Genomic DNA, 14,411 nt, shown 5'->3' on the forward strand with positions numbered 1-14,411 from the left:
AAACAAGCAACAAGCCTGCACCCAAGTGCAGGGCTGGAGAAAGAGCGCTCCTTAAAACATTGCAGAGGAATAGGAATGGCACTGTTTTATGGTGTCTCCCTCTTGATGCCGACGGTCTGGCTGAGGGAGACGGGAGAGTTGGGTTTGGAGGACAGTCCTACAGATACCAACGAACTGGCAGTAGGACTCTGAACCTAGGATAAGTGGATAATTACACCAGTCAGCGGGCATCTCCTCATGTTGCAGTGTCCATGTGGGATAACATGAGGAGCCAACAGATTTTAGCTAGAGGCATTAGGGCTGGTATATGTTGGTAAAGAAGAACCTGCCTGGGATTTTAACTTCATCTTACTGAAATGATTTATTGCCTTTAAGTGTCACTACGAACTTGATTTTATGGATTATTTGTTTATTGATTATTTGTTAAAGAACTTGCACTGCACTTGGAACACTTTTGTTTGGTTTTTAATAAAATAACTTTGCACCAACCCCTTGTAGGCTGTGTATGTCCTCATTTGCCCAGCTTTTAACTACTGATGTTTCCAAGTTCAAGAGGCTCTAAGAAGCAACCAGGGAGAGTGGCGCCAACCCAGACCGTCAAAAGAATGATGGGAGAAAAATGACAAATGTTTCCATTGAAAATTAAATCTACAACACAACAAAGTGTGCAAAAACAGAAGGGGTCTGAATACTTTCTGAATCAACTATATTATATCAAAATACACTCAAAAAAAAAGATGAAGCAAGCACTTAGATTTCCTACATAAATACCTAAAGGTGTACAGTTACTAAAGCTGAAACCAAGAAATCCATCTTGACATTCCTCATCGTAGGAGCTAGAAAGTGTTTCGTTGATCTTGGTGAACAAGCTTGATGGACAAAATATACTTGCCACTTTAAAAGAATTCTTCAGATCTAACACTGCGCCAGAGACAAAGTAATAGCTTCACACTATATGTGGAGTATAAAAGGTTAAACAAATGTGAATGTTCTTACCTATACCAGGAAAATAATACAACTTATTTCTTCTGCCTTTCAGTAACACATGAAAGCAAATGTGAATTATTAAAGTACTCATGTTTTGTAAAGATATTAGCACTGTATTGCAACTGTTACTTTACAAATTAGCCCTAATTAACATCTGGCTTTGATTACACTATGCTAATATAACAGCAGGGGGTGGCAGGTAGTAGGCATTCGATTACGCTCATTTGTCACTGTCGCCTCCAAAATGTTAATGTATTATGTAACTTCATGATTAAAGCCTCAGTTCAAGTCTCTCAGCATGATATTATGAAGGACACTGTTGTGAGCATTTATTTATATGCAAGTTCAAAAGACCTGCCATTAGTTCAAAACCCTCGCTAACCTGATTTTTTTCAAGTTGTGACTCTAAGGTGGATTTTAGTACCTTTCTTCTCTGTATTGCAGTACCAGCTTACGTCACCATTCCTGCTACACTTCATAATAGACATTTTTGAAATTATTTTGTTACATAAGAGTTAAATGTTGACTACATAAAAGAAACCATATTATGGTAAGGCCATGCCTTGATTTGCTTGTAGTTATAGCAATCGTTTATTTTGAGGGTTTGTTGACTTGTTCAAGGTTGGCTTTTGTCGTGTCTTGGTTGCTGCCAGAACAGACTCTGAAATGCGAAGACTCTAGACTTGAATAAGGTTGTTAACTAGAGACACTGTTGTGTGATGAACTGGTGTACCATCCATCGCCTTGCTTCCAGTGCTGTGGTGATTGGTACCAGTAACCCTGTATTCACAATTTTGAATTCACAACCCCAAATCTCATAAGCAAGCTAGAAAATGGGTAGGGGAAGAAGTTGTTTGTTCCTGTGTTGTTCACAATTGTTAGCTCGGCTGCCCCCAGAAAAGTTAAATCTTGAGTTTAACTTCCACTCTGGGTACTGACTGTGTGTATACTGTTTCTCCCAATTTCTGAGTGGGTGTTCCACTGGTTGCTCTAGTTTGCTTCACACATCTCAAAATATGTATGTGTTAGGCACATTGGCGACTATAATTGGGTGCTGTAAGAATGTGGGCATGTAGGTTAGTGTTCCTTGCAATGGCCTACCACTGTGTTTGTTCCTGGTTTATTCCTTGTACAGTTTTTTTCTGAAATAGGAACCGCTTCATGAACAAATCTGTTGGATTTGTATCAGAGAGTTTCTTTCTTCATTGAGTGTATTGGTTTATGCCACTGCTTCACAACTCCTAAATATTGGTTTAAATTCTTCCTTTGACAATGCTGGTATGGAATTAGCATGTTCTCTTTCAGTGCTCCAGTTTTGTTCACATATCTTCAATACAAGCACATTATGATCACTGACAACTCCAAATTTACCAAGTACAAGGAAATAATGGTATGTGCCAGTGTGTTCTGTGGTGTATTGCTGCGGCATCCAGGGCCGAATCCTGCCATGCATGCAGTGCTGCCACAAAAGTCTTTGTGACCCTGAACTGGACAGTTTAAGAAAACAATGTAAAGGGATAGATGGATGTACTATATGATTTTTTCTTGCTTACTTAACAACATACTCATAGGGACCATATACAGGGTTTGTTCCTCTCATGTTCCCAGTGCTCAATCTCCCTATGGCCCTGAACTGGAATAAGCAAGTTTTAACATTAACGTGGTTGGCAAGGTGTTCCTACATTCTACCTGCTTGTTTCTAGAGTGCCCTCTGTGCTTGTTCTCTTGAAGTCACTGTTGGTTTTGACAACACAGGTGACAGGATCTCTATCTACATTTCTCTTTTGGTTATCAGTTTTTTATTGCAAGTAAGTTACAGTTGATGAGAACTTAGAACATTTTTTTATGTAATTGTTTAAATAGCTTAATGAAGAACTAAGTATATCAATGAAGGAGATTTTTATCCACCCTAATATAACTACCTCCCACCCACATTCCCACCCAATCCTGGAGTACCAAGTGAAAAAGAAAAAGGAAGGTGAAAAGTTAGTGTCAATCTACACTTTCAGAAAGCTTTTCTCTGAAAGCCACCTTTCAAGGCATCATTAATCCTGATAATTCATTATGAACTAATTCATAAAATCCGTCCTGCCACTGCCTACCACTGCCTGTGACAGAGAGATTATCTGGGGACTTCCATCGAGAGGAGCAATAAGACATTTGGCAGCAACATTACCTAGTACAAATATTTGCATTTGGAGGGTGTCAAGAGCTAGTGTTGAAGTATCTAACAAAATAAAGATGTGAAGCGTGCAAGGAGGATTATGAAAAATTATATCTGAGACAGCCTGGGAAATAAACTTCAAAGAGAAGTTGTACCAGAGGGCTGAAACAGAACATATGCAAAAAGGTCCCTAATTGTCTTTGAGAACACAGATCAGGGGACAGCTTAATATGAAATCTTTTCTGGGGAGTATTATAAAACCTATGTAACCATCATGATTGTGTATACTGGTGGACATGATTACTTGAACATAGTATCACATTTTTATCTTTACCATTCCTTTCCATTTGAAGATCTGAAATCTCTTCCTATTTGTGGTATGTAAAAAATACAAATAACTAACAAAGAACAGTATTCATTTTTGAACCTTTTTTTTTGCATTTTGCAGCTGTTTCAAGTTAAAAGTCTATGCTGATAGCAGCACTAAGAAGTTATCCTAGGGACACAAGTTGTTCACAAGGCACATTCACTCACTGGGTGCCAAATTAAGGCTCTCTTCTGAATGTCTTTGAAATGTGTGAGGAAATGGTACTTACTATTCACAGAAAAAACACACTAGCATGGGAAAAACATGAACCTGGACATAGAAAGTGACCTATTTAGGATTTGAGCCCGGACTCTTTGAGCTGTGAGGCAGCAATTCTTTCTGGTACACCATTTCTCTTACATTAAAGAGTGAAGAAAGTCATTTGAATTGCTTACCACACCTACCTAACAATAAATGAAGGTACATTTTAAAAATGTATGTATTTTGTTTTAAATTGGTGCACAATTGTGTCTTGCTCAGGGCCACACAATAAGTCAGACACTGGGTTTGAATAAGTGTCCTTTTCAAATTTAAATACCTTAGCCATTTTTTTCATTAATGGATTCCCTACCTGCTTTTCTGAGTGTTGTTTGTTCTCTTTCCCATGTGGTGATGCTAATGTGCTGCTTGTTTACTAACAGCAGCTTCTGATTAAAATAGGATCTGCCACTTTCTATGTTAATGGGAGCTTTTCCAATATCTAAATATAAATTATTTGGGCTACACTTTAGTTTTGGTACTGCAAAAATGCATCTCTTACTCATTTACTCATATGTAACAAGACCTTTACAAAGGCTTCTTTTGCTCTTCATAAAACTCACAAAACATCAGTTGATCGGCTATTCATCTCTGTGCAGTGCGGCATATTAACATGATGCTAAAACCTTTGTTAAGGTTTTGTACATAAGAGTAAATGAGTAATAGATGCATTTTTGCCATACTTAAACTAAACTGCTGCCATTATTTGTGTCCTACTGTAATTGGGTATGTTTCAAATCTCTGAATATTATTTATTATATTTTTTGCCATTTTAACAATACCTTCAAGACTGGCAGTTAATCTGAAATAACTGTCAGTGAAAGCTTTACTCTGAGCAAAACTCAAAATATTGACACAACATATTTAATTATAAGTTTAATTTGCTGTATGTGTGTTGTTTTTGTGTGGCAGCAGCCATAACACTGCATCTTCCCAAGGAGACAATAAAATATCTATCTATCTCTATCCATCTGTCACACTGTGCATCTGCAGCCAGAGTTGGTAAACTACTAGTTATCAATATGATACTGTGATCTGTAAGCCTAGGTGCTTTTAATACACTTATGCCTGGCTTGTGTGCATACATGATTACGCTTTCCTAATATACTATAGTCTAATACAGTACATTAACAAAGACATACTATGAGAGGACATAGGCAGAAAAAAAAGAGGCACAGAGTACCACATTTGGCAATGAATAACAGAACATTAAAGAGTGTAGTATGGTTAGCAGATAGTTAACAAATATGCCAATAGAAGGTTTTATTAACAGTTGTAGTCAGATTCCATATTTAGTGCTGATCACCAGAAAATGTGTTTGACTTGTTACATTTTTTAAACAAAGGTACTGTCAAAACGACATAAATGACTGTCACAACGTTATTGTAGCAAAGCCATGCCTAAATTACAGATTAAAGGCATCTCCTTCTGCCTGTGCCTAGGAAAATGCATCTGTCTGACTTCTTTGAAGATGTATATACAATCAGCAAAGACTCCACTGAAGAATTGTAAAACAATGGTATTCTTCTTTAGGCTTCCTTCAGTTATTTCTATACGCAGGTTTTAAAGCCTCATTGAAAAGCGAGGTAAATATGTCTTTTATTCCTTGTCTTAATATCTCCGACATGATTACTTTGTGATGGTATATTGCTTATATGGCTGCAATTCTAGAACAACAACAACATTTATTTATATTGCACATTTTCATGCAAATAATGCAGCTCAAAGTGCTTTACATGATGAAGAAAGAGAAAAAAGACAAAATAAATGACAATTAAAATAAAGGAACACTAATTAACATAGAATAAAAGTAAGGTCCAATGGCCAGGGAGGACAGAAAAAAACAAATAAACTCCAGATGGCTAGAGAAAAAAATAAAATCTGCAGGGGTTCCGGACCACAAGACCGTCCAGCCCCCTCTAGGCATTCTACCTAAAATAAATGACCTCACAATCAGTCCTCATGGTATTCAGGGTTCACATGGAAGAACTTGATGATGATGGTCATGTGGACTTCTCATTCTCATTTGGCATGCATCCCATTCTAGTTACAATCTTTTACATCTATCGGTTTATCTATTTTAATTATTTATGTTTGTATTCTATTAATTTATGCTAGGACTAAAAGCTATTTTTTAATATTTGCTTTCATCAGATTTAATTTTGTTGGTAAAATGTGTAAAACGTACATTGTCCTGTTCTTATTGCTGTGTCCCTGGTGTTACTACTTTGGTAAAACTTTAGATACTGGAAAAATTCTTTCTGTTGGTAATAGCACTGCACCCTGATGATATTTTATTTACTTTACTTCATCTAGCATTTCACTTGCAGCTTCATCTTACATACTGTAAATACCCATACACTAGCTTTCAAAAGTTTGTAATCACCCAGAATTTTTCATGCTTTTGACAGAGGTTAATTTCTTTTTATCAAAATACCATTAAATTGATTTTAAAACACAATCAAGACATCCCTAGTGTTTCTAAATGCTATTACTGTTTAAAATGACTGATTTTTTATTTATTACTCGCATATGACCAAAAATACCTATTATCAACAGCCAATCTTTTAGTGTTCTAATGGTAAACCATTATACTTATACTTAGTCATGACTAAATGTTACTTGGTTGTTAGAGAAACCGCTGTAATTGCATTAGCACTGCTAAAATATTTTCTTCTGTTTAAAAAAGCAAGTAAATTGTGTTTCCTTGGACTACAGGGAACTAGCATCCCTAAAGATCAGGTCTGGGTTCAGAAAGGGCTACAATGAAAACAGCTGTGTCAAAAAACCTATCAATGTATTGTTTTTTGTTTTTTTTCAGACACTGACGGACACTGAAGGAATGGCTGCTGAAAATGGGGCTTTGCAGTCATATGTGAATAAAAGATTACAATTCTGCCATTTGAATCAGTAATAGCCATTAGCAACACTAGTCATGACTAGTTCAGTCATTGTCTAACCTGCTCAGCCCTGAAAAGGGTCATGGGAGGCACTGAAGTCTATCCCAGCTAGCACAGAGTGCAAGGTAGGGACAAAACCTGCACATGGTGCCAGATGACTTATTTCTACTTTTAAATGAAGTTAATAACATATTCATGTTCATAAAAATATTACATTTTTATTAAAAATATGAACATTTCTAAGTGATTACATATAAAATACAGTATACTGTATATACTGTACTTGAGGTGGTGCAATGGTTACTGCTGTCGCCTCACACTTCTAAGGTCCCGGGTCTGAATTCCAAGTCTCACACTTTGTTGAATTTATAATCCTTCCCCTGTCTGTGTATGATATTCAACTTTTCCTGATGTGCAGTTTAAGTTAACTAAAGAATCTAAATTGGCCCAGCATGGATGTGTCTGTGTGAGTGAGTGAGTCCTGTGATGAACTAGTCCCTCATTCACAGCTGGTTCCCTATTTTCACCTGATGCTGTCGAGTCAAGCACCAGCTCCTCAGGATATTAAACTACAAAAATGAGATAGAAAATGAATATATATTTATGTTAAAAAATATGATACATTTTCATCTAGTACAAAATAGCATCTTAAAGACAGGGTTATGGGTAGGTATGTTTAGCTGTGGACAACGGCTGTCCCTTGGAATTCGGTCTGCAGGTATGCCCCTTGTCCCCTCATACTCAGGTGAATGATACATGCAGCACTCTTCACCCAGTATTTACTTTCCCCTCTTGGCTTCTTTCCGCTCACTGCTTTTACTGTGCATATCATTCTAAGGACAAGTTATTATTACTTGGGATTCTAGCCTATCTGTTGTTCTAGAAATTGCATCCATTTTGTTATTTGGTACCAACCATCCAACCCATTAACGTTAGGTTAGGTTAGGATTTTGATGAGATACTGTCCACCCCAAGAGACAGACCAATACACTGGTACACTGACTCCTTTACAAAATGTTATTTTATTGTAAGACACCCATCATTACTATTTCCATCTTATATATACAAGCTCTACACCATAAACAGAGTATATGTGCATGGACTGTAAGATAATGTGCAAATTCCTCAACAAAAGACTCTAGGCTGGGGCCATAAAGTAGCAGTGCTAACCATTGTACAACTGTGTGACCCTAAATTAATAATGACTGCTTATAATTGGTAAAAATTGAGAGAACTGAAAACTCTTTTGACACTCTATACATAATGTTCTCCATACATTTCAAAATTTGAAATGTTTTATAATCCTAGACATGCTCTCTAAAACAATACAAAACTCCTCAAAATATTTTTAAACAAATAGTTTTAACAAGGGTGGACGGTGACGCAGTGGTAGCGCTGCTGCCTCGCAGTTAGGAGACCCGGGCTCAGTTCCCAGGTCCTCCCTGCGTGGAGTTTGCGCGTTCTCCCCGTGTCTGCGTGGGTTTCCTCCGGGCACTCCGGTTTCCTCCCACAATCCAAAGACATGCAGGTTAGGTGGACTGGCGATTCTAAATTGGCCCTAGTGTGTGCTTGGTGTGTGGGTGTGTTTGTGTGTGTCCTACGGTGGGTTGGCACCCTGCCCAGGATTGGTTCCTGCCTTGTGCCCTGTGTTGGCTCAGATTGGCTCCAGCAGACCCCCGTGACCCTGTATTCGGATTCAGCGGGTTAGAAAATGGATGGATGGATAGATAGTTTTAACAATGAATTGCCACCAGTTTAACAATACCGTAAAACTATCAGCCTCATAAAAAGGATGCCAGAATTATAATAAAAGTACCAGTCTTATAAAAAAGGATTAATAAAAGAGTTCTCACTTACTTTTTCTCCATCCAAAAGTAAATGGATCCGAAAGTTCATCTGGTCATTCACCACTATCTCTTCATTTCTATACAGTATCTGAAATACTCTGCTAAATACTACATTATCATGAATGCAAGGAGATGTAGGACTTGATTCCTCTGAAACAAAATTAAAAAAAAATCATTATGGCACTTAATCTTCACAGCTACTAAAACAGAGCAAAATGTTAATCATTCTGTTGTTTTTACTAATGTGGCCTAGTGACCAGGAAGGTTATCTAGGAATGTATAAGCTTGAAGTTTCAAATGCCACAGCTCAGGCCTAATTTGGTGCTAGAAAATATCACTTGACCTGTTATCCATCCATCTACTTGGACATTTTTAAAAAACCTTACTTTAAAGATGGCTGAGGAGCTGGGCTATCCAGCAGCATTGAAAGCAAGGCATCAACCAGCTTTGAGCAGGATGCCAGCCCGCGGAAGGGCACAGCTGCTGTTAATATTGCACTTTCTTGTTATTAAAACACAGCCACCCATATTCTACCTAAAAACACGAGTTATCCTATCTAAAAGCCAGAATGTATGTGCAGTTGATATGCAGTTAAAGAATGTTGATAAATGATCAGAGCTGGCCTCTGGTTTAATAAACTGACAGCTTACCTCTACTACTGTCAATGAACAAAAACACCAGACTGAAAATTATACCTAATCACTTAAAAAACAAAGATAATGTATTCACTGCTGTTTAAAATTCACTGTATGTTTATACTGATAAAGAAAATATATGCATATAACATCATTTGAAAGCTGTGAGTCTTTACTTTCCTAGACAGCTGCAATTAAAGACATTACCTTTTTTATTGTTGTAGCTCCACAGCAAACTATGCACGCTTTGTAAGCCTACAGTGCTGACAATGTCTAGCTTTCAATGAGGATGGTGGTGCTTAAACACAGCCATAGCCTAACACTTTAGGCTTTCAATGAGGATGGTAGTGCTTAAACACAGCCATAGCCTAACACTGTAGGAAGAAAAATGTGTTGTGAAATTACAAGATGCATCCATTCAATTTTCATACTCGATTAATATAATTCAGGATCATCAAGGGGCTTGAGCCTACCCAGGAAATATCAAACCTAGGCAAGGAATAATCCCTTTTTTTAATTGAATTTATTTAAAGCATTAAAATTCCATACAATCAAGTCAAACTTAACAAAACTAAACTCAATTCAACCCTAGCCCATGAGAAAGAGAGGAAGGCCAAAAGCCAACAAAGAGAAATGAGTCTCTTCCCAATATGTGTTTATTCTAAAATGTTATTGATAAGATCCTGCCAGATTGTAAAAACGTTTTGCACAGATCCTCTATATGAGAATTTGATTTTTTCCAATTTGAAATAGTATATAATATCAGTTACCCAACTGACTTAACAGAGGTGGGTTAGGATTCTTTCAGTTGAGCAAGATAAGTCTACGTTCTAATAGTGAAGTAAAGGCAATTACAGTTTGTTTGTCCTTTTCCACTTTGAGTCCATATGGGAGTCCACCAAACACAGCTGTTACTGGATTAGGGGTGATTGTAACACCAAGGCTGTCTGATAGGCATTTAAAATGTTTTGTCCAAAATGACATTAATTTGTTACACGCCCAAAACATGTGACCTAATGAAGATGGAGCTTGATTGTAACATTTTCAGGTTGGATCTTGCCATGGAAACATTTTGGACAATTTTAAATGAGACGGATGTGGTTGATAAAAAATTTTAAGTTGAATAATTGAATGCTTTGCACATATGGAGCTAGAATGAATCCTGTGCGTGGCTTCCTTCCACTCCTTTTTCTGAAAAGTTGAGTAAGATATCCCTTTCCCACTGTACTCTGGGATCTTTAAAAGGAAGGGACTTTAAAATTGTTTTATATATTATAGAAATGCTGTCTGGGTCTTCAAGACTAATCAATATCTGTTCTGGAATAGAAATAGGTTGGAGGTGAGGAAAATTGGGCACATTTTGTTTAGCAAAGTTTCTAATTTGGAGATAGTGGAAACTAAATTTACAGTTTAATTGTTCATAGGATGCAAAGACATTATACTATGTATACTATGTACACACAGAGAACTTGCGGGCTCCAAGGAGATTTGTTTGTTTGTGAGATAGCAGCAGCACCTTACCCTGACATTTAGAGCAAAAGGTGCTTTCTATAAAAAAAAGGTCCCACTTTGTACCATCTGTGTGAGCACATTTTCACCTACACTTTTTCTGTGTTCAAGGGTTGCTTTTTCCAGCTTTGTGTTTTAGTCAAGGTTAAGCCGTTTTTATCTCCTAGGGATCTTGAGAAAGTTACTGATGCTTTTATCTTCTCTTGGCTTGATTACTGCAACTCACTGTATTCTAGGATCAGCAAATCTGATACGCAGGTTGCAGTTGGCCCAGAATGCTGTGGCCTATTTATTGGTTGGGGCAAGAAAGTTTGATTCTATATCTCCAATTTCAGCCTCTTTACATTGGCTGCCTGTTAATTTCAGAACTGATTTTAAAATTCGGGTGGAATGGTTGCACAGTGGTAGCACTGCTGCCTCACAGTAAGGACACCTGGGTTCAGTTCCCAGGTCCTCCCTGCGTGGAGTTTGCACGTTCTCCCTGTGTCTGCGTGGGTTTCTTCCAGGTGCTCCGGTTTCCTCCCACAGTCCAAAGACATGCAGGTTAGGTGTATTGGCGATCCTAAATTGTCCTTAGTGTGTACTTGGTGTGTGTGTGTGTGCCCTGCGGTGGACTGGCATCCTGCCCTGGTTTTGTTTCCTGCCTTGCACCCTGTGCTGGTTGGGTTTGGCTCCAACAGACCCCCGTGACCCTGTAGTTAGGATATGGCGGGTTGGATAATGGAGGGATGGATGGATTTTAAAATTCTGCTGCTGGTTTTTAAATCAATACATGGGTATGCTCCCACCTATTTATCTGAATTGTGTGTTATACACTAGCTATCCAGACAGCTTAGATCTACTGGTCAGATGTATCTGGTTGTCCCTCGTACTAAGTGTGAAACTACAGAGCCAGGGCTTTTGTAGTTGCTGCACCTCATCTGTGGAATTCTTTACCCAGTTACATAAAGGAGTCACCCTCAACTTAACGGTTTAAAACAAGACTGAAGACACATTTCTATTCTCTAGCTTTTCCGTGACCTTCAGTGATACTCATGGTTCCTTCCTCTTAGCCATTTGTTTTGTTTCAATTTACTGCAGGTTTGTACAGTATTATGTTTTATTATATTCTATTAATTTTATTTGTGACCACCAATCAATCATGCTTTCAAGTTTCTTATTCTTGTACACCTCTTAATTAAATTAATTATTCCCTTCTGTTTGTAAGTTTAAAGGGTCATTACTGTAAATTGTAAAGAATACTGGAAAAATTCTTCCTTGCATTGGCTAAACAATGTGCAAGAAGTGCAACATCCCTCCTTTCTTATCCCAGTGTTGTACAGGTTAGTTTAATTAGCAACTTTAAATTGGCTTTCTAGATATGAGTTTGCTCTGTCACTGATGGGAACTCTATCCAGGACGGATTGCTGCATAATGCTCAGTCCTGCTGGAATAAACTTCACAGCTATAATTAACCTAAATTTGGATTTAAAGTATTTTAAAAATGTATGGACGACATAGAAATGCCAAGCATTTGAGTACCAACCATTTTAAAATTTGTTTTGATATTGAAAACATATAGAGCAGTTTGGTCTTTCAACAAAGGATGTACACTTTCAACTAAACAGTTGTTCTTTTCATTAATGATGACTAATTAGTTTGCGATTTATGAGCCAGAAATAGATGGTCACTATTTATATAAATCATATTTAAATTACAGTAGTTGCCTAGTAACAGAAAACAGTAAAGTACAAAACAATCCAGCATTCAAGATTCAAAAGACAGCAGATAAAATGAGCAGACATACATTTATTTGTCAGCCAGCTGGCATTCACTTACGTATTAGCATCATTAAGCTGTGTGAGAGAAAACAAACAGGAAAGAAAGCAGACTTGCCGATTTGTCCAGTGCAGATAAAGCCAGGTCAAACAAATCTATGCAAGCAAAGCTGCTTATTTCAACTGGCAGGAAACTAGGACACCAAATTTGCACCAGGCTTTATAAATATTGTATATATTTTATATATTTATATATATATATATATATATATATATATATATATATATATATATATATATATATACACACACGTTACCAGTTTTACAGCAGCACCTCAGATTTTTCATTTTTCATGGAAATGCATGTACATCATTCTTGCTTGATGCACAACTTCAGTCGCTCAACAGTCCGGGGTCTCCGTTGTTGTATTTTGCGCTTCATAATGCACCACACATTTTCAATGGGAGACAGGTCTGGACTGCAGGCAGGCCAGTCTAGTACCCGCACTCTTTTACTACAAAGCCACGCTGTTGTAACACATGCAGAATGTGGCTTTGCATTGTCCTGCTGAAATAAGCAGGGATGTCACTGAAAAAGATGTTGTTTGGATGGCAGCATATGTTGCTCCAAAACCTCTCTGTACCTTTCAGCATTAATGGTGCCTTTACAGATGTGCAAGTTACCCATGCCATGGGCACTAACACACCCCCATACCATCACAGATGCTGGCTTTTGAACTTTGCGCAGATAACAATCCGGATGGTCCTTTTCCTCTTTGGCCTGGAGGACACGACGTCCATGATTTCCAAAAACAATTTGAAATGTGGACTCATCAGACCACAGCACACTTTTCCACTTTGCATCAGTCCATCTAAGATGAGCTTGGGCTCAGAGAAGCCGTCTGCATCTCTGGGTGTTGTTGATATACTGTATGGCTTTCGCTTTGCATGGTAGAGTTTTAACTTGCACTTGTAGATGTAGTGACAAACTGTGTTAACTGACGATGGTTTTCTGAAGTATTCCTGAGCCCACGTGGTAATATCCTTTACAGAATGATGTCGGATTTTAATGAAGTGCCGCCAGAGGGATCGAAGGTCACGGGCATCCAGTGTTGGTATTCGGCCTTGCCGCTTATGTGCAGAGATCTCTCCAGATTCTCTGAATCTTTTGATGATATTATGGACAGTAGATGATGAAATCTCTGGATTCCTTGCAATTGTATGTTGGGAAACGTTCTTAAACTACTGGACTATTTGCCCACACAGTTGTTCACAAAGTGGTGAACCTCGCCCCATCCTTGCTGTGAATGACTGAGCCTTTTGGGGATGCTACTTTTATACTCAATCATGACAAACACCTGTTTCCAATTAACCTGTTCACCTGTGGAATGTTCAAAACAGGTGTTTTTTGAACATTCCTCAACTTTCACAGCCTTTTGCTGCCCTGTCCCAGCTTTTTTGGAATGTGTTCCAGGCATCAGATTCAAAATGAGTGAAGATTTGCAAAACAACAATAAAGTTTATCATACAGTAAGACTTTCTTCGTGTCTGTAGTAGTCCACAGATGGTACACTCTTTAAGGAATGCCTTTCTTACTGCCACTCACCCAGTCAAACCTGCATTACAAAGTCTCATCTTCACAATAGAAACTGAAACTTGTTTTTTTTTTCCCTGCACTGTTAAGCTGTGTTTGAAGCTGTTGTGCTGATGTGGTTATCCTCAGAAACTTGTCTTCTGATTGGCTTGTGACCTTAGATTTGCCAGATTTGTTCTTATCAGAGTTTATTCCAATTTCTAAATGTGTTTGGATTGTGTAGGACACCACTGTACTCACTGACACAGTGTAAAATTTCTCTAAATAGAAGGCCTGCACTTCTAAGGGTAATAAAATAAGGCTCTGTGTCTTGTTTCATTTGTTAATTGCCGTTTCTTGCCATTATCACTGGAATATTGTCCAAGCAGTACTTCACAGGGTGTAGTAACACAG

General features: G+C 37.9%; 1 protein-coding gene across 1 annotated transcript in view; it reads right to left on the minus strand.

Moving 5' to 3' along the window:
• fam135b (family with sequence similarity 135 member B) overlaps positions 1–14,411 on the minus strand; it is a 211,707-nt gene that overhangs the window by 80,175 nt on the left and 117,121 nt on the right. The window contains exon 4 of the mRNA XM_039736980.1: positions 8,534–8,673. Within this exon, the coding sequence (XP_039592914.1) occupies positions 8,534–8,673 (140 nt within the window). The remainder of the gene's footprint in view (positions 1–8,533; positions 8,674–14,411) is intronic.

This window comes from Polypterus senegalus, chromosome 15 (genome assembly GCF_016835505.1).
Source record: "Polypterus senegalus isolate Bchr_013 chromosome 15, ASM1683550v1, whole genome shotgun sequence".
In the NCBI taxonomy this organism is placed as follows: domain Eukaryota; kingdom Metazoa; phylum Chordata; class Cladistia; order Polypteriformes; family Polypteridae; genus Polypterus; species Polypterus senegalus.